The sequence below is a fragment of the Armigeres subalbatus genome, chromosome 1 (assembly GCF_024139115.2).
Source record: "Armigeres subalbatus isolate Guangzhou_Male chromosome 1, GZ_Asu_2, whole genome shotgun sequence".
Lineage (NCBI taxonomy): Eukaryota > Metazoa > Arthropoda > Insecta > Diptera > Culicidae > Armigeres > Armigeres subalbatus.
In genome coordinates this window covers 146,556,389-146,581,050 of record NC_085139.1, presented here as the reverse complement: position 1 = coordinate 146,581,050, position 24,662 = coordinate 146,556,389, and the positions used below count along the sequence as shown (strand labels likewise).

The following is a 24,662-nucleotide window of genomic DNA, read 5'->3' as shown; positions in this document are numbered from 1 at the left end:
TTTATAACAGCCGGTAAATGGGTCTCCAATTAGCCTTGCCAGAAATGGTGTAGGATTGCCAATCCGGAGATGACCCTCGGTCCCAGTTCAGGATGTTTTCGGGTATGAAATCTTCCTAACTCCCTGAATATTGTGTGCTTGTGTGGACAAGAAACCTATATATTCACGCAATGGTAAGTGTAGAGAAGCATTTAATTAATGATTGTGGATATGTTAATGAAACTTAAATTGGGAATTATGTCATGTTTCAGTTGGATTTTAGAGCCATTGAAAAAGAAGATAGAACTATTACTATATGATAAAGAGTCGGAACAGTGGAACATATTTCCTGACGATTTTTGTTTCTGGTTATAGATGGTGAGAACGTGGACAATTTTTGGACGACAGTTATGAATTAAACAACAGTTGAAATTAAACTAAAATAACCCGTTACAAATTTATTCATCTGTCAAATTCACTTTAGATCCGAAACTATTAATAAACGAGTAATAGAAACAGCTCGATTATAAGAGATAAGTTGCTATATTTTGCATAGTTTTGTGACTTAGTTCTGAATACTGTTTCTTTGGTTAAAATATTGACGATAACATGAAAATATAATTGTTTATCTGATTTCGAGTAAATATCAATTTGAACAGTATAATTGAAAAAAATACCCATAAATAATTGATAGCTCTATGCAATTCTAATTCATCAAATACAGTAAAGTATTAGATAAATAAAGATATTAGTCTACAGCCCAGGCCCTTTACAGCATCGTGGTAAAGCTGCCAGATTGCATGCAACTAAAATATAACTTCTTCCTTTGCCCTATAATGTTCGATCATGATGAATTTACATCTCAGTCCATTGCGGCCTCCAATTCCACCTTCTGGTAGTATGAACTTTTCGTCTGGATGTCCTATCGGCTGACAAAATTCTTCTAGATTTGCATTACTTCGAGCGAGATCGCGAAGTAGCCATAATGCGAGGTTTTTCGTTTTCCCATGTCTAGCAAATACGTAGAACTAAAAGAGACAAAGGTGACAATTAATTTGCTTGGTTTTGCAACCATTTTAATTTACTCACATCGTTAAAGTCATCTATTAAATAGCCAATTATCAGAGCCCAGTGGGCTTTATGACCGCGATTAAGACACGGGGTATGATCTCGATCGGGATCGTATCTTATATTGACTATGTTAAGGATCATTCTTATGCGAGTAGCAGTTTATAATGAAAACAGGCAAATGAAGGTAAAATGAAAGCATAAAGAAATGTGATTCTGATATGATACTACAGTGTGCTAAATTAGGAACATACTATCAGATCAATAATTAGGTGTAATTTAACACTTTCGTATGCATTGGTAGAATGATTATCAAAATATCAATTATAAATTAGAAGGCAGTAAAAGCAGAAGCACTTATGCGTGTACTAATTGAAAAAAGACAGGAACACCGTCTTCGACCAAAGGTCGTACAGACTGAACACACATAATTAATTTCTCCGGATGAATTATTTATCCACTCTTCCCCACATCAGGTCATGAAGCTTTACGGCTTTGCTAGAATTATAGCTTCATATTCTACGTTATGCTCTAAAATTATTCTTGTTTGAAATTATCTAAATAAATTAATTTTCAACATTTGCTAATATGTTATTTTACACTTTTTTTTCTAAAGCACACATTACTAAAAAACATCATTTCGTTGAAATGCATTACCGACAACGAGGATTAATACGTTTCCCTTCTTCATTTTCTATATCTGCTGGCCTATACTGATCGATTTGATTCATACCAATTTTATGAATTCGTCTCTTAGACTTAATCGAATGATTCTTCTGTACAACCAACATAATAGCTATGAGACAAGGAGAATAATGATTTCGTATTAGACTTTTGAAAGGATACGGCACCAAGAAAATTGAGCCACATCTCAGCTGCACCTGTATGCTTGGTTCGTCCATCCAACCTGCAATGACGTTATGCTGCACCGGTTTATACTCCACCAGATGTCGATTCTCTTCCAGTCCGATAGCAAACAGGTCGTTCAGCTGGTTCGTGCTAAACATTTCCCCATTGTTGGAGTACCCACGGGCAATAGCCAACTCGAGGAACGTTTTCGTCGAAGGCGCCCCTTCGAAGAGCATACTTAGGGCTGTTAAGCCGCAGGTTGGTCCTACCTGCAAAATTGGAGTAACATTTTGGAGGCGTAGCTCGTTCGGGGGCGCAAATTGACACACTTGACGAAGGTAGCATGCTTTCTGGATTTCAGGATATTGGGTGGCCCAAGCACACTCACCGGATGTGTTGAATGTTAAACGTTGTTGTCGATGTTGGTGCAGATTCGGGCTTGCGATAACATTCTTAGTTAAGTCACAATTTAATTCACTCAGAGGATGGTGGTTGATTGTCGTCGTTGTCGAATCAGGTATTTTCGTTGTTCGTGCTGAAAAAGGAGGTGGTGGCGGCACAGATGGGTTGTTCGACATTTATATTAAGACAGGGTGATGTCAGGAAACAAAGGGCAGCAGGATAGATGTGCAGGTGCTACTCAAACGGGAAACGGACTGAAAAGTGAAACGTTTCGTAATAGATTAATTGTATCAAAAATGTATCAGTTGAAGATATTACTCCTAGATCGTTACCTTGAAAAGGGCATCTGCAACTACGAAGGGAAACTAACTAGATGACAACTTCTCTATACGGCTATGGATTGTCAATTGATATAAAAAATGTAAATATAGACAGATCGCTGTGCGAGATGGTGTTAGTATTATTGTTATAGAGACTGTATTTTGCAGACAAGCAGAAGTGATAGTAACACTCATGACATGACACACTGGTGCTATTTGATTTGCACCACAGTACAAAAATCTCGAATAGAGTGCTATATAAATTATTATACTTATCAAATGTACCTTTGACATTTTTTTTTCTTGTCTCCTTGTATCTAAAATGGTATACGAATACCACAGGTCTGTCCTGGGGTCTTAAGTATAAATCAGCATCAAACTTGATATTTTATACGTAATGATTGGTAATGTCGCTGCATTCGTATGACTAGCATCTAACATCAGGTTTTCATTACAATGATTTATCTGATTCTTTTTTAATATTTTTTTTTGTTTTGTTTTCAGCTTTGTATTTATCTTTTGGAATTGTCTCGTCAATCATAATGAATCATTTATTACCATATTCAAACTATCTAGTTTCTCATTCATGAAACACAAGAATTTTTATTTTTTTAAACTTATGTTGTATGTTGGCATATAGCAAGCCACTCTACTTGCATAAAGCTACATATAATAATGGCTGCCGTGGTGTACATTATTCGTAATGAATATTATAAAGGTCAAGATGTGTTCGGATTTTCTTTTATTTTGTCTAATGTCTAATTTCTAATGTCTAATAGGAGGATGGCAATAGAAAGTAAATCGTTTGAAATTGAGGTTGCTGACAATATATGTTGTATAATCCTAAATAATTCAAATATGTTGCTATTTTAAATACAATCCAAATTCACATTCAGTGAGAAAATCATCTTTTATCCCTCTACAGTATGCTTCACATAAGCGAAGGCTTTATGCATTTGTCGTCGAGCAACACCTGCTCTATCCCCATATGCATCAGTAAAGGTGTGAGTCAACGTATGCTAAGCTTGTATTAGTCGGCATAATAAATTTAAACATTGCGACCTAAATCGGGAGGGTCGACTGCAACTTCACGTCTGTTATAAAAATTGAATTGAGGAAAATGCCAGACATGACGGTCCATGCGATCACCTTCGGCATTCCAGCTGAGAGTTTCTTTCACAAAATAGAGAATGTTCATTGAACAAATACTAGGGATCCTATAATGAGAGATATGCGAAAGCGGCCATTGTGAGCCAATCGAGCATCGAGAACTGTCAAAGCGTGAGCCAAATGAACGTTGTTATTGTTGTAAACTGGGAGGTATTGAGATTGTTATTCAATAGATTATAAGAAAAGATTCATCGAATAAACAATCTGTTTTACTTTCGCGAGAAGAAGTAATCTAGTTTATGTATCGTGTGTCGATCATTTGTATTGCACTTTTATTTTAGTGACAATGCTTATTTAAACACTGTTAGTGGACAGCCAAACATATTCCAAATTGTTATCATATGCAAAGTCATATACACGCTTCAACATTTTACGCTGCGGCAAGTGCTGGAAGCGTTTGCTATCTAAAGTAACAGTGTTGCTAAATCGTCTGCAAAAGTATTTGCATATCTCTCATTATAGGATCCCTAACAAATACAGCTTGTGGGTTTGTTCCACACCTATAATATTAAGCACCACGTTTTGAACATTTTCTTTAAATTTGGACACCTGTTGACGAGTAGCAGAACCTTCATTGGCATTACATATGTTAGTGGCGACACCTTCGTTCTCGTCCAATCATTACATATAATTGGATACCAACAACATAATTAGTATTTTGCACAGTGAAAACGGCTTAGACATTTTTTATAACTACACAGTATACAAGTTAGTCACAACATTTTAAAATACGATACAGTTGCAATCGGGTTTAAACCTTGTCAGAGAAAATATTCATAGAAATGATAATTGAGAAGCGTGAGAGTGAAAACTATAAAATCGATGTTCAATAAACGCTCTCTGAAGTTGTTCTCTTGTACCTTGAACCCGTGTGAAACGATTGGAATCCGTTCAGCGTCGTTTTCTTCGTTTTCCACTTCAGAGGCTGCCCTGGAGTGACCCTTGCCGGTTACCAAGCTACGAGAGGCACAGTCGCCTGATCAACCTTGACACTGAGGGTTAGAAGGGGCGTTACAAAGCATTGACTATCGCTGATGTCGTTCAAGGCAGGGTTGATTGAAAGGTTTTTTTTCTGAAATTATCAACCTGAACGCCCGTCCGAGAGCGCTTTCGCAACGACATAACGTTAAGGCCATGACACCATCGTGCAGCCAAGAAGGAGCTATAGGCGGTTTTCAATGAATATTTAACTGAGTCTCCTCAGTGTTCGATGTTCATTTATCCCGAGAGGTTCTCCGGCGCCAATTTATGGTTTTTAATGACCAAGCTATTTAGCAACTTTCATTTGTTTTATCTTGACTTGACAATTTTCTTGTTTTTTGAGACTATCTAGTATCTCTCCATCCATAACATCATTGGGGCAGTAACAAGTCTTTTGATGTATACAAATAATAAACAATAAACGTTAACCTTAGTACCTGGACGTGTTTTATTATCAAGATATTTCAAGAAACTCCGTTTTTTTTTTTTTTTTTTTTTGGGGGAGATGCTTATCTAATCTTCCGGTCAATGTCATCATATAGTGCATATACTCCTGTATATATACGATACATCACCAGTGCTACGATGTGCACGTATTACCTGGCAATCTAACTGCATTGATTGTCTGCCTTTTCAGAATTCCCAATAAGATTCCGTTGAAATATCACAATGATGGTAATTGCTTGTGGAAAGGGAAAGAAAAGTGCAGTGGGTACCGGCCAAGTTCCCCCTGGAGGTGCTAAAATGATAAGCGGGAACAATACCTGATTCCATTTAAATCGTTTAGTGTCATTAGTGATTAGCACACGTTATTATTTTATGTGGGGGGCACGCATGGAACATATTTGTAAACGCGGGTGTCAGGCTGACCCATGCTCGACCAAAATAGTAAAATTTAGCTAGAATATTTTAATTTTGTTTGATAGTTTTTATTTTTGCCATCGAATGATTAGGAGCTCATTTTCAGCATCTCATAACGCAAGAGAGGGTAAAACTCTGCGTTGCATAGAACAGTTTAGGAGGTTCCCGATTCGGTGCATTGTTGCACTGTCGTGTGGAGCATGGTTGTCCCGTGTCGTTTATGGCCATGTCGTTCCCGCATCTATGACGCCTTTGCTTGAACAAATCATTTTATATAATGGCTAAACATGTAAATAATTCATTCTAGTTCTCAAATCTTGTGGTAGATACTTCTGGAGGCTGTTAAGGCGGTGGGAGGGACATTGCCTATGAGTGGCAGAGGCGGCTGTGCTCGGAGCGGCAGTATGGTAAAAGCAGTTTCTGGACAGTTAGGGTTCAGTTTTCATACTTAAGAGAATATCTAGAATAATATTATATTTTGATGAGCAATAACAATACCAACCTCCATTTTCTAATCACGAGCTTTATTAGTAGCATAGATTATCAGTACTCCTAATATACTTAATTCGGTGGGCACGCTTGGAATACATTTTTTACTCAAGTTCGGCCTAAATTGTAATATTTAATTGATTTAGGGGTGTTGACGGCTTTGGCGGGTTTTGTTCTATTATTGTCAGGGGGGTTTTTATGACTGATTATGCTCAAATTTGGCCAAACATTCTTTGCATATCAAAGAATATTGTGGCCGAATTTCATAAAATTCGGTCGACAGAGACCCCCATGCCAATGATAGAGCAGAGCCTGCCAAGGCCGTCTGTTCCCCTATTTTAATTCAGTTTAATTGTTTTAATCTTTCTGCGTCAAATGGTTAGGTATTTGTTCCCCCACCCCTCCTGCTTCCTCCTTTTCTATTTTATGTTTCCAAACTTAAGCCAACTTGATCACACTAATCACAAACTGCACGTACCTCTATCATATCAATCTACATAGCTTCTTCGACAATCACCAGAAAACGGATTTCAATCATTTCCCTTCTACCATCCCGAACTGTCTAAACATCTATCATGAACATAAACACAACCGTTTCTATCTCTACAAACATTTCTCTAATAGGGGAACGGTTCGCCACTTCATCTCATAGCTCCTATTTCCATCCCATCAAAAACAAAGAAATGGAAAGGAATTTGGTTTGTTTATTATTTTTGTGCTTTTTTTCAGCAGTGAGCACGCATGTTGACAAAAAGAAGTGACGAATTTGGTGCCGTATTTCTTTGTTTAGCGATGAGATTCATATATGTACAGTGAGATTGAGATCGGAACAGTTCCCCTAAATAGGTTCCATAGCAGTCGCTAGAGCCGGAAGCGATCTACAAGCCGCTCTATACTCTCCTTCTCTATCTTCTATTCTCTCACAAGCTTACTACCCTGAAACTGAACTGTTTCGGACCCCTTATGGGTCTGAAGCAGAGGACGGGACGCTCGAGCCTACCAGTCAGTGGATGGAAAGGTCCGTTGTGATAAAGGGTCTATCACAAGCCTCGGATAACCTGGAATAAGTTTTCCACGAGTCGAGTTCACATTGATTTCATGAGTTCTATATATTAATCGTCACGTTGAAAATTTAAGCCAGCAGTGTAAACGTATTGCCTAATGTCATACAACGTAGATTGGCCACGGCCCGGGGATACGTTGAGTATAACAAGAATAACAAGAAGATATTTCAAGAAACTCCGTTTTCATATAATATGTACTTTAGCGATTTTCATACATTTATTGTTATTTCCACACACAATTCATTACTTCATGAAAATGTGTGAAATCACGCTTTTGTGGCTAAATAACGCGTCCACTTTATGAGCTTCATTACTTGAAGGAACGTCTAGTGTATCATTACCCTGGCATAAACGGCTAGAAACATTTGCTAACAAAACATTATTTTGAAAATATTAGGCCCATGGATGTAGAGATTATCATGCTGCTACACGAAAAAAAATATTCACAATGAATGTATTTGGCAAAACACATATATTTTTGCCATTGTGGTTTCGTAATGGAATATATATCTAATTGCAATAAAACCTATGCGGTGGTGCACAAGATAATCATAACAAAAAACTTATACATTTTATGTCGAATTCTCATATGTATAATTGGGTTGTTTAGGGGTATATATGTTTTTACATATTCTGAATCTGCATAAAAAACTGAGCCTAACCCCAATTTTTCAGAATTTTTGGAGCCCCGGAACTGTTTTTAATTTTCATTTTAAATTTATATGGGACTAAAAATTTGTTCTTATGCTGCATGGGCCAACTGTCATTGTATGAATTTTAGTGTCATTCTATCGATTGAAACGGCTTATTGTGTGCTGTATAAAAATGTAAATAAAAGGTTTACAAACAAAATAAAAATATGTTGAAGATCAGCAAAGCATGCTCTTTATGTTAAACTATAAAAAACCTCATATTTTTCTTTGCTAAACAACCCAATTAGGGATGTCAAATAATCTGTATAAGGTTATAATGTATGATTTTCATTAGGGATATAATATATATATTTTATTCCTGTAATGAATTTGTTTTCTTCAATTTGAAATTAGAAAAATCATTTTAAAATTTGAAACTCATATATTTATGTATTCCATACTTTTCTGACATTATTTTCAAAGAAAGCTTCAACTAAAATAGCATCCGCTAGAAGAAGGATGATACAGCTTTATCTTCAGGGGTGAACACATGCTGTTTTGCGCGGTCGGCCTTCTAAAGACTGGGATAAACTTCCGTGCGAAAACCTCACCGCTCCGAAATTAATTCGCTGGTGGCGACATCCATCAGCCGAATCATATTGTCCAGATGCCGTCGGTAATTTGAACCACGTGTCATGGGAACTCCATCCGTGTCGCAATTTTTTTCTCACTGGCTTTGAGGCTATATTTCCCACTCACTGGTTTCTAGGATCGATTTCCCGAGTTACCTGTCCAGCGAAAAACCCTCCGACGCGACGGCATCTGGACAATATGATTCGGCTGATGGATGTCGCCACCAGCGAATTAATTTCGGAGCGGTGAGGTTTTCGCACGGAAGTTTATCCCAGTCTTTAGAAGGCCGACCGCGCAAAACAGCATGTGTTCACCCCTGAAGATAAAGCTGTACCATCCTTCTTCTAGCGGATGCTATTTTAGTTGAAGCTTTCTTTGAAAATAATGTCAGAAAAGTATGGAATACATAAATATATGAGTTTCAAATTTTAAAATGATTTTTCTAATTTCAAATTGAAGAAAACAAATTCATTACAGGAATAAAATATATATATTATATCCCTAATGAAAATCATACATTATAACCTTATACAGATTATTTGACATCCCTAATTATACATATGAGAATTCGACATAAAATGTATAAGTTTTTTGTTATGATTATCTTGTGCACCACCGCATAGGTTTTATTGCAATTAGATATATATTCCATTACGAAACCACAATGGCAAAAATATATGTGTTTTGCCAAATACATTCATTGTGAATATTTTTTTTCGTGTAGGATCGATTTCCCGAGTTACCTGTCCAGCGAAAAACGCTCCGTCGGTTGTTTTCGAGTTCAGTTTGCATATTACACTCACATTTTCCAACGCATGGTCATTTTTTCGATGCACCGGCGACATCGCCACCGACGAGTCTCCGTTGAATTTAACATATTGAACCGAATCAACATGGCCTTGCAATCACCGCCAGGCGAAAGATCAGGGGATTAGCTCTGGAATACTGAAAAATAACATCGTTGGATTGAATAGATATAATGATGGGCCTTGATATAATCTTACCAGTTTTCCGATGGAGCTTTTTTTTGTGAATACACATATGAAAACGGCAAAGCGTGCGTATATTTAAACAACAAAAACTTAACATTTTTCTGAAGCAGTTTGGCTACAGGATGAAGATAAATGACTTTTCCTGCTTCCTGCTTTTCCATATTACTACCTAATCAAAAGTATAAGTTTCGCTTAATACATTTTTGCCATTAAGCGAGACTTATACTTTTCATTCAGTACGACAATAATCGATATTCACACTCTAAATGAGAAGGATTCAGTTTTATTATGAGAACGATATAGACCAAAAATGAAAAATATATCTGATGCATAATTTATAACATAAATTGAATTTAATAAATAAAATAATTGATTTTTTTTACGTGTAGGCAAGCGGAAGTCTGCTGGACAACTGACTCTCCAGTCTGCGATGTTCGACCACATGCCTTTTGACTGGCTGCAAAGTAGCACGATTGCTTTGATTGATGTTTTTGTGGCTCTCTGTTGTTCTTCATTTTAAGCCTACTTTGATGCTTTAAAACTCAAATACCTATATTGCACGGGACTGACACTTGTATACCTCCACCACAGTTCATTTCGTAGCCAACATAGAAAATTCCGCACTGACAGCCATAAGAAGAATCATGGGAAAGAAAGAGATAGGTGCGTTCCACACTGACAGTTCCATAAACGACAAGCAGCAGAAACGAGACTGCATCTACACTACAAAAACACAACCAAAACATCAGACCCCCGCTATATTGCCTTTTCATAATTCACACCAAGTAGGGGAACTGTTCCGTTTTCCATCTCACTGAACATATATTCATCTCATCGCAAAACACAGAAATACAGCACCAATCTTGTCACTTCTTTTTGCTAACATCCGTGCTCACTGCTGAAAAAATCACAAAAATAAATAACAAATCAAATACATTTTCATTGCTTTGTTTTTGATGGGATGGAAATGGGAGCTATGCGATGAAGTGCCGAACCGTTCCCCTATACAATTTCACTGCCGCACACTTGTTAAAAGCAGTACCGTGGTGCATCGAAATTCGTACACCTAAGCACTTCAGTATGTATATGAAAAATTCTCCAGAAAATACGAATAGAATGTAAACAGAACGCTTGTCATTGATACAGCTGCACGATGGTCTCTATTGCGGGTGCTTCTTCTAGGGTCTCGGAACTGACCCTAGGATGGCCAATGTCACCAGAATCATATCCGGATGTCATAATTCCACTTGCCTTGCAAAATGCTGAAGTTTGATATCCATAATGCCATAGTTCTTGTCATTTTGAAAATGGCCGATTTTCATGTTTCCGGAAGCTCCTCTAAGAGCCTCGGAACTGACCCCAGGGTGGTCATTATGTCCAAAATTGATGGATTGGAGCCCTCCTTGGCCATGTGGTAAGACACGCGGCTATAAAGCACGGCCATGCTGTTGGGTTCGATTCCCGGTGCCGGTCTAGGCAATTTTTGGTTTGGAAATTGTCTCGTCTTTCCTGGGCATAAAAGTATCATCGTGTCAGCCACGGTGCCCCGGTAGACCGTTATTATAAAATAAAAATGTCCATCAAAACCAAGTACAGGGCTTAATTCCTATGGTATCTCTGCACCTCTGGACCAATTTTTAAAAAAATCCCTAGGAGGAATCTCGAGAAATCTTGATTTGAAGTTTAAAGTTGAGAAATTTCAAAAGAATCCATATAAGAATCCAAAAATATCACCAAAAACCCTGATTAATCCACCTAGATAGATATCCTTCAATTCGTATTGTACCTGCCGGTCGGAAGTAACCACCCGCTTTGCGGTTACTGTCCGGCATTCTTGAAATATGCCCTGCCCATCGTCCCTCCAGCTTTAGCTACCTTCTGGGTACTGGGTTCGCCGTAGAGCTAGGCGAGCTCTTATTTTATCCTTCGCCGCCACACACCATTTTCTTGCACAACGCCAAAGATGGCCCTAAGCATGCGTTGCCTTTATTAGAACTATAAATATTTACAACTGACTTATCTTACCAAACTGAACTAAGTATGTTTTTGTATGGCTAACTTGCTCGGGTTTAGTATAAATGTTGCTTTCAATTTTTAATAGAATGAAAGGTAAAAATCAATTTTAATTTTGTGTTTATGTTCATAATGGAAAGAAGTAAGACCAGAGTTCGTGTAGAATAATAGTAGTTAGAAGCTGTTATACTCGATCACAGCACTTATTAACCGATCTTTGCTGCCAAATCACGTCAAAGTTCTAATCAACGGACTAGAAAAAGCATGTTTGATATGTAAGCCAAAACCTATTCCGGTACCTCTACAGAGCTCTGAAACATGATAATTCAAGATATGGTACTTTGTTGTGAATGCAAGCTGCGGCTTTTTCCAGCTGCTAGCAAAACCATCAATTGCTTCCTCAAAACCATGCTCGAGTTTCAAACCTGCTGATTGAAATATTAATTAGAAAATTGTTAATGTTTAAGCAGAGTAATGACATAATACGAAAGATCGGGATTCTAGTGAACTCTATGCAATTTGTTGATGCCTCATCTGTACTTGGTTCACCCATAAATTTACTCAACATGGCGCTTCTCGAGCAACTTTAAAATCGTATTAACAATTCCGAACTAGATGTGTAGCGACGGAGATAAGCAAAGGTTCATTTTGTTTCTTTATTAAAGTGTTTTTAAAAGTTCAAAAATTGAATATTTTATCTTCGTCGTAGCCGAGAACCCAAAAGAATATGCACAAAGCTTGTAAATGTTTTTCTTTCTACGAAAGAAATACGACTGGAAGATTTGGTGTTTTATTGTGTGGCTTTCTCAGTCTAATTTAGTCAAAACGATTCGTTTTGTTTTGCCCGATGTTTCGGCCTGAAACACCCTTGAAAAAGGCCAAAAATACAGGCCGAAACGTCGGGCAAAACAAAACGAATCGTTTTGACTAAATTAGACTGTGAAAGCCACACAATAAAACAAGTTTTTCTTTCTCTTGTGCATTTTTCCTGATGGTTTCCTTGGTTCTCTCTCATTCTATATGCCGAGCTCACTCTTGAAAATCGCAGCTTTTCCTTACCGCTATCTTTGGAATCATTACCAGTCCGATGTTCCTTTTGCGGGTAAATCTCAGAATATGATAAAGCTCCGTCAATTCAATTGTTACAGCATCTGACGAAGATCTAACCTGTTATATAATGCTAAACAACTACACTACTTTAAACATATCTTTGAGTTGTTGGTTATTTTCATCAATTTTTTCCGTACTCCAATATTTACTTCTGATGCTCTAATACATTTGTGAATAAAAAGAATCTGCTGCCTGCACGTGAATTCATGAATGATTCTGAATGAGAGGTAGCATTCTTGGAGATATACGGCTTCAAGCCATACAAAAAACATATCTAAGCTTAATCAGTTTTAAAAATTTATAATTGTTATAAAAGCAACAAATGCAAACTGGTTAAAAACAACTTGAACCACTTTTTCGACGGCTTTGAAGGTATTTTGGGGATATTATTGAATTAAAATATAGATTCTTTTGAAGTTTCTTAATTAAAAACTTCAAATCAAGAATTCTTGAGATTCCTCCTAGGGATTTTTTAAAAAATTGGTCCAGATGTGCAGAAATACCACAGGAATCGAGCCCTGTACTTGGCTTTGATGGACATTTTTATTTTAAAATAACGTTCTACCGGGGCACCGTGGTCAGCCTCATGATATACGGATTCAAAAATAGTGACTTGGCTTAAAAACCTCGCAGTTAATAACTGTGGAAGTGCTTAATGAGCACTTAGGTGCGAGGCGGCAATGTCCCAGTGGGGGCACGTAATGCCAATGAAGAAGAATATCCGGATGTCATAACTCTACTTGTATCGCAAAATGCTAAAGTTTGATACCCATATTGCCATAGTTTGTAACAAGTTGAAAATGGCCGATTTTGAAGTTTCCGTAGGCTTCCTCTAGAACCTCGGAGCTGACCCCAGGATTGCCAATGTCCCCAGTATCATATCCATCATTCAGCAAAATGCTGAAATCATCAAATAGGCAAGTCGCCGATCTGCCGGCGAACCGCGTGTAAGTTTATCGCCATCGTCCGCCCGTTCATATTTTTTATTTATTGTACATGGTCTTCAACTTGTAAATTGCGCAAACTGATTGTTTGACTTAATCCTATTTTTAAAAACTAATTTGGTAACATTAAAGTCGAAAAAACAACACACTTCGTTGAATAGTCTGCAGCATAAGTCCAATGGATTATTTTGACCGTAGTGTGTGCGGTGGCCACGGATCCATAACAGTTGACGATTCCTGAGTTGACGAGACGGTGCATGAAATTGAACATTCTCCAGGATGTAACGGCAGTCGATGTTGCACGTTATGACGTCGAAAATAAACATCCTCTGAAGCATCACTCGACGGTTTGCCATTGGTTGTAAGTCAATCAAAGCACAACGGTATGGAGGCAGGTTTGATGGATCGTTCCATGGTAAGCGGCGCAAGGCGTAGTTGATGAAGCGCTTTTTCATGAACCCATGTTGATACTCGGAGATAATAGACTGTACTGCTGGGTATAATACTTCGTGCAAAAGACTCTCAAAAACTTTGGCGAAACAGTTCAAGATTGATATCGGACGGTAGTTGTCTACACCATGGTTTCCCAAACTGTGAGTCCCGATCCCCAGGGGGGTCGCGAGCGGATTGTTGGTGGGTCGTGCAGAACAAATATTAATTGCAGCTCGAATGCCGAACCTTTTGATCATTTTTTTCAGGAGCATTATTTCAAGTTCAAACCGCATTTTATTTTAAATATCCATCACCACGCTATTTTATTCAAACATGTCTAAAAGCTGTCCCCTTAATGAAGTAAAATAAAAACGATAAAATTTGGACAAACAATACCATGTTCGTCATTTTTTTCATTCGTACATGTAAGGTAACGTGAATATTTTTTAAGTGAAAGAAGCCGAAACAGATGACATTCTGATTCACTTAATGCTTAATACTACTTGGTAAAATGCATTTTCTCATAGGTGGGTCGCGAGACATATAGAATTTTGCTAGGTGGGGCGCATACCCAAATGTTTGGGAAGCTCTGCTCTACACTATGTATGTTACCGGATTTGTACACGGGAACGATCGAAGCAAGCTTCCAAGCTTCCAGGAAAACACTATCGCTTATAGATCGATTGAAAATTGAAGCAATGGGCATTGCCAGTGATGAAGCGCATTGTTTGATGAAGGTGGGCGGTAAGTGATCGGGTCCCGATCCTTTTGATGTGTAAAGCGAGCTAAGAGCTTCAAAAATATCTGCATTGCTAAAAGTGACTTGAGGAAGCCGGACGGAATACGACGGAAGACTTTCGATGTAGCTTTGATCCAATGGAGGAGGATTGTCGTCATGTACTGAGCGGAAGAAGCTGGCAAACAAATTTGCTGTTGCGTCAGGTGATCGGGAGGAAAGCGTACGATAAGTGACGTCAACAGGGATATTATTCGACCCCTTCCTTTTTTTTAATGTAGGCCCAGAACGATGAAGCATCATTTTTCAAGTTTGCTTGAAGGCTTTCCATGTACTCACGGAACCGACAATGCTGCATACGAGTATATTCTTCTTCAGCTAACCGCAGATTCGCCGCGTTCGCTTCAATCCTGTTTCGGAAGAACTTCTTCCTGCATTTCCGCAGACGATTGCGAAAATTCCGGAGCTGTGCCGTCCACCAGAGTTGATTGTACTTCTTAGATGGTCGGCAAATTTTGACCGGCACGTTTTCTTGGATGATATGTTTGATTGTGCGATAGAACGCGGTAACAGAGTCGTCGATTAAGGCATAATTCATAACATGATTCCAGTCCAGGGCAGCAATCCGTGCATTGACAATTTGATAATCACACCTGTTGAAGTTGTGGTCAACGGTAGATATTGGCACTGATGTTTCATCGCGAGAACGGACGTCAACTGTTAAAACTAATGGCTTGTGATGAGGGTCAATTTTTAAAAGAGCAGATGGCGACTCGAAGAGATCTATGATGCATGGATCGCTTACGAACACCAAGTCAAGAAGTTTGCCGTTCGCGTTCATAAGATCATTGATCTGATGCAGACCGGAGGATAACAAGGACTCTGGTAGGGCAAGCTCCTGCTCAGTTGACGCGTTGATAGGCAAGTATCCGTTAATTTCATCATCGAAATACCAGACTAGATTCGGCAGATTGTAATCTCCAAGACAAACAATGACGTCGCAGGGATCGGCACGATTCAGTATCTGGCTAATAGAATCTGCGTGTTTCGTGTAGATATCAGGGCAGCTGTTTGGGCGAATGTAGATGCAGCTAACGTAAAGCGAAAACTGAGGCAGAATAATGCGAACAGTGGCTTGTTCTAGGCAATCACAATCGACGAGGTTCACCGAAATACACTGCAGTTCCGATTTGACAGCGATTAGTACGCCGCCACCTCTACAGAGATTACTAGTAGAAGCGTTACGATCGCAACGGTAAATAACATAGTTACTGGCAAATTCAGAGGAAGCAATTTCACAGTGAAGCCATGTTTCTGTCAGTACAACAATGTCAAGATCACAATCGAGTAACGGCAGAAGCAGAGTATTCTTTTTAGTTCTCAGACCACGAACGTTCTGATAGTACACTTTCAGTGGAAAAGAAGCGGGTTGATTCGGTTCCGATGCGGGGGGCACTGCAATCGAGGTTGAATTATCTGAGGCAATCACAGGGAATGAAAGGACTGGAATCGAATTTGTGCTGGCTGTTATTGCTGGTATGTGCGTATGTGCTTTTCCCGCCGCAACGTCGCCCGTATTCCGTTGCTAGGCAAATATGCGGCACCGCCGTTAGAAATATGCTGGAATAAACTGAGACTAAGCACAATAGTCGAGGAGTTTGTATAGTAGGTAAACGTTGGCTCCGAAACCAACCGGGCAAAATCGAACGCTATTGGGTCGAGGGAAAATTTGGTCGCAACACACTGTTTCGTTACTAGCCGGCGCACATAGGAGTAAATTAGCCAATTCTTGGCCAAAACTATTTTTTGCGGTTATTTGCGCCTGATATTCCTAGGACGAAGTAATAATTGCCAATTATGCAGGAAAATGCAATCTACTTAACTTAAACCTTAATCTTAAAAATTAGGGTCTGAAAAGGTGAAGCCTGTAGTAAAAAATATAAATCACCTGTATTCTATATACCGTGGCTTGAAACAACAACGATTACCATGTCCATGTCGAAGCCCACAAAATATCATAGCTAGCCTTGACGAAACTATCATAATAAGGCACCGTTCCTAAATTATGATCACTTCAATGAAAACGGGTTCATCCTAAATCTAGGCAGTAACAGATTTCTCTACAATGCAGAATTTATAGATAATTAGATTATTATAATATAAGGTTTTCAAAAAGATATCAACGCAACTCATGTTATTCTATTTGTGTCTTGACAAAATTCATGCTAAATAGCTTGCTTTTTACTTTTTTTCTGTATTCGTTATATGTGGTAATTTACGAACAAATGTTAAAATTTTTTTAAAATGATGAAAAATCGCATTTTATTCAAATAGCTCAGAATCTAATTTGCGGACGTTTGCGGACGAGTTTTCACGTGGAATGCTTAGTTCATATCTTGAAGTTACACCCAAGTGATTTATCTTTGCCGGATCTTGCCGTATAGATTACCTTTTCCTCTAGAGAAAAACATGAAAAATAGAAAAAATAGTGATTTTTAAGTGGTCATCATCTGAAACATAAAATTTATAATTTGACAATAAACATGAACAAAATGGATACATACAACTATAATCTACTCATTGTGTACTAATAATAGCTTGTTGATAACATTTATGTTGTGTAAAAATCAGATTTTCCAAATACTCCGCAAATAAAGTAGAAAAAATCCAATCCAATACCTCATTTTTGAGCCCTAATTATATTTTTTCACAAAATTTTGGGTTATTTCTAAAATAGCCATAGTATGCAGAATGTTTTTAAGTATCTAAAAAAAAATATAAGAATGTACAAAAGTTGAAAAAAAAATTGGGTTTTGTCCACGAATTTGTTCTAGTTACTCTTCTGTGCGGCGGTTGAAATCACGTGACTGACACTCATTTTTTAAAGTCGTTACTAGTAGGCTCCTTCACAGGCGCAGTTGTGACTAAGTTAAGCGAGCCACGTGTCTTTCCGTACAGAATTGAAAAAAAGGTCTCCTGCGGGAGTGGCGCATAAGTCATCGTACTTAACACGTACGTCCCCAACCTCCATTTTACGACAAAACTCAAAATTCAAAACCACGCTGCTCAGCCAATTTCTAACGGATTTTCAAGCAATTTTCTGGAATCGATCACAAAATTCCTATAGTTTTAGGAACCGAGGTCAATTGTTTTGCTATGGCCATGGTTCCGGAGATATTCCGGGGAGTACTGGGGTTACCTCCCTCCCGGAAAAAATGGTCACTGGCAAATCGACTTCGAAATCCATCGTGCGACATGTCAAACTTCATGATTTTGCAAAACAAGTACACTGGAGTACATTTCAACGACTTTCGATCGAATTGGCCAACCTCCGGGTGCTTCCAGGGCCTGGTTCCCTTGGGGAAGTGGCCAATATCCGATCAATCTTGGAACCCATCTTGCGACATGTCAAACTTCATGATTTTGCAAAACAAGCATACTGGAGTACATTTCGGCGACTTTCGATCGAATTGGCCAACCTCCGGGTGCTTCCAGGGCCTGGTTCCCTTGGGGAAGTGGCCAATATCCGTCCAATCTTGGAACCCATCTTGCGACATATCAAACTTCATGATTTTGCAAAACAAGAACACTGGAGTACATTTCGGCGACATTCGATCGATTTGGCCACCCTCCGGCTAATTCCAGGGCCTGGTTCCCTTGGGGAAGTGGCCAATATCCGTTCAATCTTGGAACCCATCTTGCGGTATGTCAAACTTCATGATTTTGCAAAACAAGTATACTGAAGTCCATTTCGGTGATTTACGATCGAATTGGCCACCTTCCGGGTACTTCCAGGTAGACCTGTGTGCTGATTGATATTTCACCGGCGGTGGCGTGATAGATCATTTTCAGGCAGCGGCGGCGGCGTCACGCCGTTAGTGATCAGCGGTGGAGTGGATCGGCGTAAACCAGTTCAAGCGCCAAAATTTCTTCAAAAATTCATCAAGGAGTTCTTCCAGAAGTTCCTCCACTAGTATTTTTTAAAAGATCGTCAAGAAATTTCTTTGGACATTCCTCCGTAAGTGCCTCTGGGAAGTTACTCCAGAAACTCCTCTTGGATTTCGTCTGGAAGTTCCTTCAGGAATTCCTCCGGAAGCTCTTCTAGGAATTCATCTGGAAGTTTCTCCAGGAGTTCCTCCGGAGGTACCTCCGGTAGTTTCTCCAGGAATTCCTCCGAAGGTTTCTCCATGAATTCTTCCAGAAGTTCCTCCAGGAATTGCTCCGGAAGTTCCTCCAGGAATTCCTCTGGAAACTGGAATTGACCACCTAGAATTCCAGGAATTTCTGGAGGATTTTCCGGATGAATTCCTGGAGTAATTTCCGGGGGAATTCCTGGTGGAGCATATTGGATAAATCCTGAAGGAACGTCCGAAAGAAATCCCGGAGCAACTTCGGCAGGAATTCCTGAAGGAACTTCCGGAAGAATTCCGGTACGAATTTCCGGAGGAATTACTGAAGGAACTTTCGGAGGAATTACTAGAAAAACTTCCGGAGGAAGTACTAGGGGAACTTCCGGAGGAATAAATGTAGGAACTTCCGGAGGAATTACTGGAGGAACTTCCGGAGGAATTCCTGGAGGAATTCCTGGAGAAACTTCCGGAGGAATAACTGGAGGAACTTCTTGGAGGAACTTCCGGAGGAACTCCTGGAGGAACTTCGGGAGGAATTCCTTGAAGAACTTCTGGGGGAATTTCTGAAAGAACTTCCGGAGGAATTCCTGGAGGAACTTCGGGAGGAATTCCTGGAGGAAATTCCGGAGGAATTCCTGGAGAAAATTCCGGAGGAATTCCTGGTGAAACTTCCGGAGTAATTCCTGGAGGAACTTCCGGAGGAACTCATGGACAAACTTTCGGATGAATTCCTGGAGGAACTTCCGGAGGAATTCCTGGAGGAACTTCCGGAGGAATTCCTGGAGGAATTCTTGGAAAAGCTTCCTAAATGAAATTCCAGACGAAATCCAGGAGGAGTATCTGGAAGAATTTCCCAGAGGCACTTATGGAGAAATATCTGGAGGAATGTCCAAAGGAATTTCTTGACGATCTTTTGAAAAAACTCGTAGAGGAACTTCTGGAAGAATTACTGGAGATACTTCTGAAGAAATTTTGGCGCTTAAAACTGGTTCACGCCGAACCAAGCCGCCGCCAATCACCAAAGGCGTGATGCCGCCATGCCGCCGCCACTGGCTGCAAATGATCTATCTGGCCACCGCCGGTAAAATATCAATCAGCGCATGGAAGTACCCGGAAGGTGGCCAATCCGATCGAAAACTACCGAAATGGATTCCAGTTTACTTGTTTTGCAAAATCATGAAGTTTGACATGTCGCAAGATGTGGGTTCCAAGCTTGGACAAATATTGGCCACTTCCCCAAGAGAACCAGGCCCTGGAAGTACCCAAAGAGTGGCCAATTCAATCGAAAATCGCCGAAATGTACTCCAGTGTACTTGTTTTGCAAAATCACGAAGTTTGACATGTCGCAAGATGGGTTCCAAGATTGGACGAATATTGGCCACTTCCCCAAGGGAACCAGGCCCTGGAACTCCCTGGAGGGTGGCCAATTCGATCGAAAATCGCCGAAATTTACTCCATTGTACTTGTTTTGCAAAATCATGAAGTTTGACATGTCGCAGAATGGATTCCAAGATTGAACGAAAATTGGCCACTTCCCCAAGGGAACCAGGCCCTGGAAGCACCCGGAGGGTAGCTAATTCGATCGAAAATCGCCGAAATGTACTCCAGTGTGCTTGTTTTGCAAAATCATGAAGTTTGATATGCCGCAAGATGGGTTCCAAGATTGAACGGATATTGGCCACTTCCTCAAGGGAACCAGGCCCTGGAAGTACCCGGAGGGTGGCCAATTCGATCGAAAATCGCCGAAATGTACTCCAGTGTGCTTGTTTTGCAAAATCATGAAGTTTGATATGCCGCAAGATGGGTTCCAAGATTGAACGGATATTGGCCACTTCCTCAAGGGAACCAGGCCCTGGGAGTACCCGGAGGGTGGCCAATTCGATCGAAAATCGCCGAAATCTACTCCATTGTACTTGTTTTGCAAAATCATGAAGTTTGACATGTCGCAAGATGGATTCCAAGATTGAACGAAAATTGGCCACTTCCCCGAGGGAACCAGGCCCTGGAAGTACCCGGAGGGTGGCCAATTCGATCGAAAATCGCTGAAATTTACTCCATTGTACTTGTTTTGCAAAATCATGAAGTTTGACATGCCGCAAGATGGGTTCCAAGATTGAACGGATATTGGCCACTTCCTCAAGGGAACCAGGCCCTGGAAGTACCCGGAGGGTGGCCAATTCGATCGAAAATCGCCGAAATGTACTCCAGTGTGCTTGTTTTGCAAAATCATGAAGTTTGATATGCCGCAAGATGGGTTCCAAGATTGAACGGATATTGGCCACTTCCTCAAGGGAACCAGGCCCTGGAAGTACCCGGAGGGTGGCCAATTCGATCGAAAATCGCCGAAATTTACTCCATTGTACTTGTTTTGCAAAATCATGAAGTTTGACATGTCGCAAGATGGATTCCAAGATTGAACGAAAATTGGCCACTTCCCCGAGAGAACCAGGCCCTGGAAGTACCCGGAGGGTGGCCAATTCGATCGAAAATCGCTGAAATTTACTCCATTGTACTTGTTTTGCAAAATCATGAAGTTTGACATGCCGCAAGATGGGTTCCAAGATTGAACGGATATTGGCCACTTCCCCAAGGGAACCAGGCCCTGGAAGCATCCGGAGGATGGCCAATTCGATCGAAAGTCGCCGAAGTGTACTCCAGTGTACTTGTTTTGCAAAATCATGAAGTTTGACATGTCGCACGATGGATTTCGAAGCCGATTTGCCAGTGACCATTTTTTCCGGGAGGGAGGTAACCCCAGTACTCCCCGGAATATCTCCGGAACCATGGCCATTGCACAAAAATTGACATCGGTTCCTAAAACTATAGGAATTTTGTGATCGATTCCAGAAGATTGCTTGAAAATCCGTTAGAAATTGGCTGAGCTGCATGGTTTTGAATTTTGAGTTTAGTCGTAAAATGGGGGTTGGGGACGTACGTGTTAAGGACAATCACGACTTATCGTCTTTTTGACGGCGCAAATGTCGATTGATCTGAAAATAACGATTTTTATGGTATACTGCAAACTGATCAAATACAATTTTTTTCGCTGTTTCCGGCGAAGGCGGTCCGGCGTAATCACGGTTACAGAAACTGAAACAAATGTCTAATAAAAAATATTAAATTTTGGGCATTAATCGTTACAATCTTTGTTATGGCTAGCTCCTCGTACGCTCAGTATTATTTAGGTTAACTGTTATTCCTACAGTCTTCAATTCAACCGGTAAATACATCCTAACTGCAAGAGGCAGCTGAAATACAATAATTAAAACAAATTAAAGAGTTCATTGTTGCGTTTCCGCGAAAGGTTCTGGTTGCCGTTATAGTCAACAGTGAAACTATCGTCCTTCGTTATTTATCCAAGGTTCTTTATCAATCATTTGGATTTCTAGCACTGATTCGAAATCGTAGAAATTCTGAATAAACCAGAGCGCAATAATCCATAGTACGTATAGCACATCTATATGCCACCGCGACACTTCACATTTAACGAATTGATATTTATGGCACCCGTGCAATCAATTCATTTATTTAATTTGACCATTGCCCAGCGTTTCCACTGAACTTCAATGTTTTATGTACGTAATGGCGAATTATACTGTTCCGCTTCAGTCAGACCGAAAAAATGAATTCTCATTTTCAATCGCGGTGCCATTGAAGTGGGTGAAATGGGGAAGTGAAAAACTCTTATTTATCCATAACGTGATGCCCCTGCTTTTCTTGTTATCATTCATGCCACTAAATGCTATTAATTACTACACTACATTCGTTATTACATATGAATTCTTCAAGCGTTATTTAACAATTTGATTTAAATTAGTTATACTGGACATAATGGCGCGTGAAACTTGACTGCTGTTCAAATGAAAACATAACCTTTAAAAACATTCTCTATGATGAACGCAAAAGGATGAGAGGATATAAATTTACCGATTGGTTCATTTATGACCAATACTTACTCGGATTTAAAGCATGTGTACTCTTCCGTTTGTGCTATGGGCGTGTTTTGAAAACATGAAGTTTGATACGCCGCAAGCCAGGTTTCAATATTGATCAAAAAGTGGCCACTCTCTCCAGGGAACCAGCATTCCAGGGCATCCCGGAATGTGACCATATGGAGCGAATACCCTCAGAACTCATTCCTATAGGGTTGTTTTGCAAAATCATGAAGTTTGATACGTCGCAAGCCAGGTTTCAGTAATGATCAAAAAGTGACCACTCCCCCAGGGAAGTAGCATTCCAGGGTGTTCCAGAATATGACCAGATGAGCCAAATACCCTCAGAATACATTCCTATGAACATGTTTTGCAAAATCATGAAGTTTGACACGTCGAAAGAGTTTGGCGTGCTCGCGGTTTATCCTTCGCCGCCACACGCCGTCCTCTTGTACACCGCCAAAGATGATCTTAAGCACCCGTATCTCAAATGCCGTTGTGGCATGTGCATAACACATGTCATCATATCCCTTAATAATTTCTCATACTTGCGTGTTTCTTGAGAACGGCACAGCTTCTTCTCTCGATCGGAATCCGGTCGATACAAGGACGGTAGTCGTTGTGGACCGACTGCACAGAGAGCACCTATCCACCCGACTTCCAGACGCGAGCAAAGAAGACGGCAACGTGACGCTGCTCTGGTAGATGGTATGATTACCTCTAAACGTTCGCAACATTGATTCCTTCCAAGAAACCTCATGCAGCGCTACAATGCCGAATCCACGATCTTTGAGCACAACCGCGAGTATCCTTGTGCTCCCGATGAAATTGAGAGATTTGCAGTTCCAAGAACCAAGTTTTCAATCGCTAGTCCCTTTTCGTCGCTGTGGTCTTTGCCGATTATTCCGGTCCATATTTCCTTGTTTTTAAAATCTTGTAACGGACGGTTTGTTTTCACAACGCCTGCAACTTAAGCGCCACTTCCAGAAGGGAAGGTTGCAGACGCACGTTCCGACTCCGGCCAGAGACTCTCACCTAAGGGCGGGTGTAAGGCTTGGCTCAAACGCTCGAAAACACTCGGTATCGCCTTCCAAAGAAACCCAAAAAATTATAGCAAGTTTAAACAAACTAAGACAATGAAACGATCTAAAAATTAAAAAAAAATGGCTATAAAAAAACTAAACACACCTGGGTTATTTGAGTAAAGATCACTTCTTCGAACAAAACGCAAAAACAAGGCTTATGTACATTTTCTAGCGATGCCTGTTTTACTTCGCCTCATCTTCCTAGCTTCCTAGTCCCGGGACGATAAACTGGGTTTCCCTATACCCTTCGTTTACAATTGTTGGCTTAAGACTAACGCTGACCTGGTACCATTCAAAGGATGAAGTTGATTGCTCGATGCTGCTGCAGCCGGCGAGTTGGCCGATCTGCGCTCGGGATTCTTGTATATAGTTGAGTGTCACGAATGGTGGTCGGTTTGGACTCAGTCGACGCCGGGCAGTAACACCAATAACGACTGTCACTCCTCTTAGACGCCTCACCGTTTTCAACCCGCACAGAAAAAATAAAGAACCTAAAAAACAAGTTTAAAGAACTCAACTTTAAGTACGAAGTTCGAATTTTTAACTCAATAGTAGGTAGTTTTCTCATTCTCTCTTTTGAATGTTATTATAAACAAAGAGAGCTGCATCGACCCAACGTGTGCTGTTCCGTGGAAGAAGCCAAATTTGAGTTGTTTTCACCATAGTCCCGGGTGAGTGAAAATAACATAAATTTGAGTTGGTGGAACTTCATAGTGGGTGAAAATTCAACACGGGAGTAAAGGCAAAGTACTCACCGGATTTTTTCGCATTTTACTTATTTTTGGCTTCTTCCACGCAAGGGCGGTTTTGAGTGAAAGGAACCGTAAAGTAAGTTGTTTC

General features: G+C 40.0%; 2 protein-coding genes across 2 annotated transcripts; both read right to left on the bottom strand.

The window, feature by feature from the left end:
* Positions 1 to 405: 405 nt before the first annotated feature.
* LOC134205213 (actin maturation protease) lies at positions 406 to 2,785 on the bottom strand. Its single transcript, XM_062680260.1, has 4 exons — positions 2,631 to 2,785; positions 1,894 to 2,552; positions 1,069 to 1,165; positions 406 to 1,007 (listed from the first exon to the last, which is right to left on the bottom strand). The coding sequence occupies exons 2-4, from the start codon at positions 2,472 to 2,474 to the stop codon at positions 786 to 788; spliced, it is 900 nt and encodes a 299-aa protein (XP_062536244.1). The 5' UTR covers positions 2,475 to 2,552; positions 2,631 to 2,785; the 3' UTR covers positions 406 to 785.
* Positions 2,786 to 14,925: 12,140 nt separating this feature from the next.
* On the bottom strand, positions 14,926 to 23,092 carry LOC134206619 (uncharacterized). Its single transcript, XM_062682349.1, has 2 exons — positions 23,080 to 23,092; positions 14,926 to 16,130 (listed from the first exon to the last, which is right to left on the bottom strand). The coding sequence occupies exons 1-2, from the start codon at positions 23,090 to 23,092 to the stop codon at positions 14,926 to 14,928; spliced, it is 1,218 nt and encodes a 405-aa protein (XP_062538333.1).
* Between the last annotated feature and the right edge of the window lie 1,570 nt (positions 23,093 to 24,662).

What these genes read in the sequence shown, in the direction of transcription:
- LOC134205213 (XM_062680260.1), bottom strand. Translation starts at nt 2,474, where the DNA reads ATGTCGAACAACCCATCTGTGCCGCCACCACCTCCTTTTTCAGCACGA. An exon ending in GGCTCAATTTTCTTGGTGCC is followed by an intron (nt 1,166 to 1,893) that starts GTATCCTTTCAA and finishes AGTCAATATAAG; the next exon opens with ATACGATCCCGATCGAGATC. An exon ending in TAATAGATGACTTTAACGAT is followed by an intron (nt 1,008 to 1,068) that starts GTGAGTAAATTA and finishes TGTCTCTTTTAG; the next exon opens with TTCTACGTATTTGCTAGACA.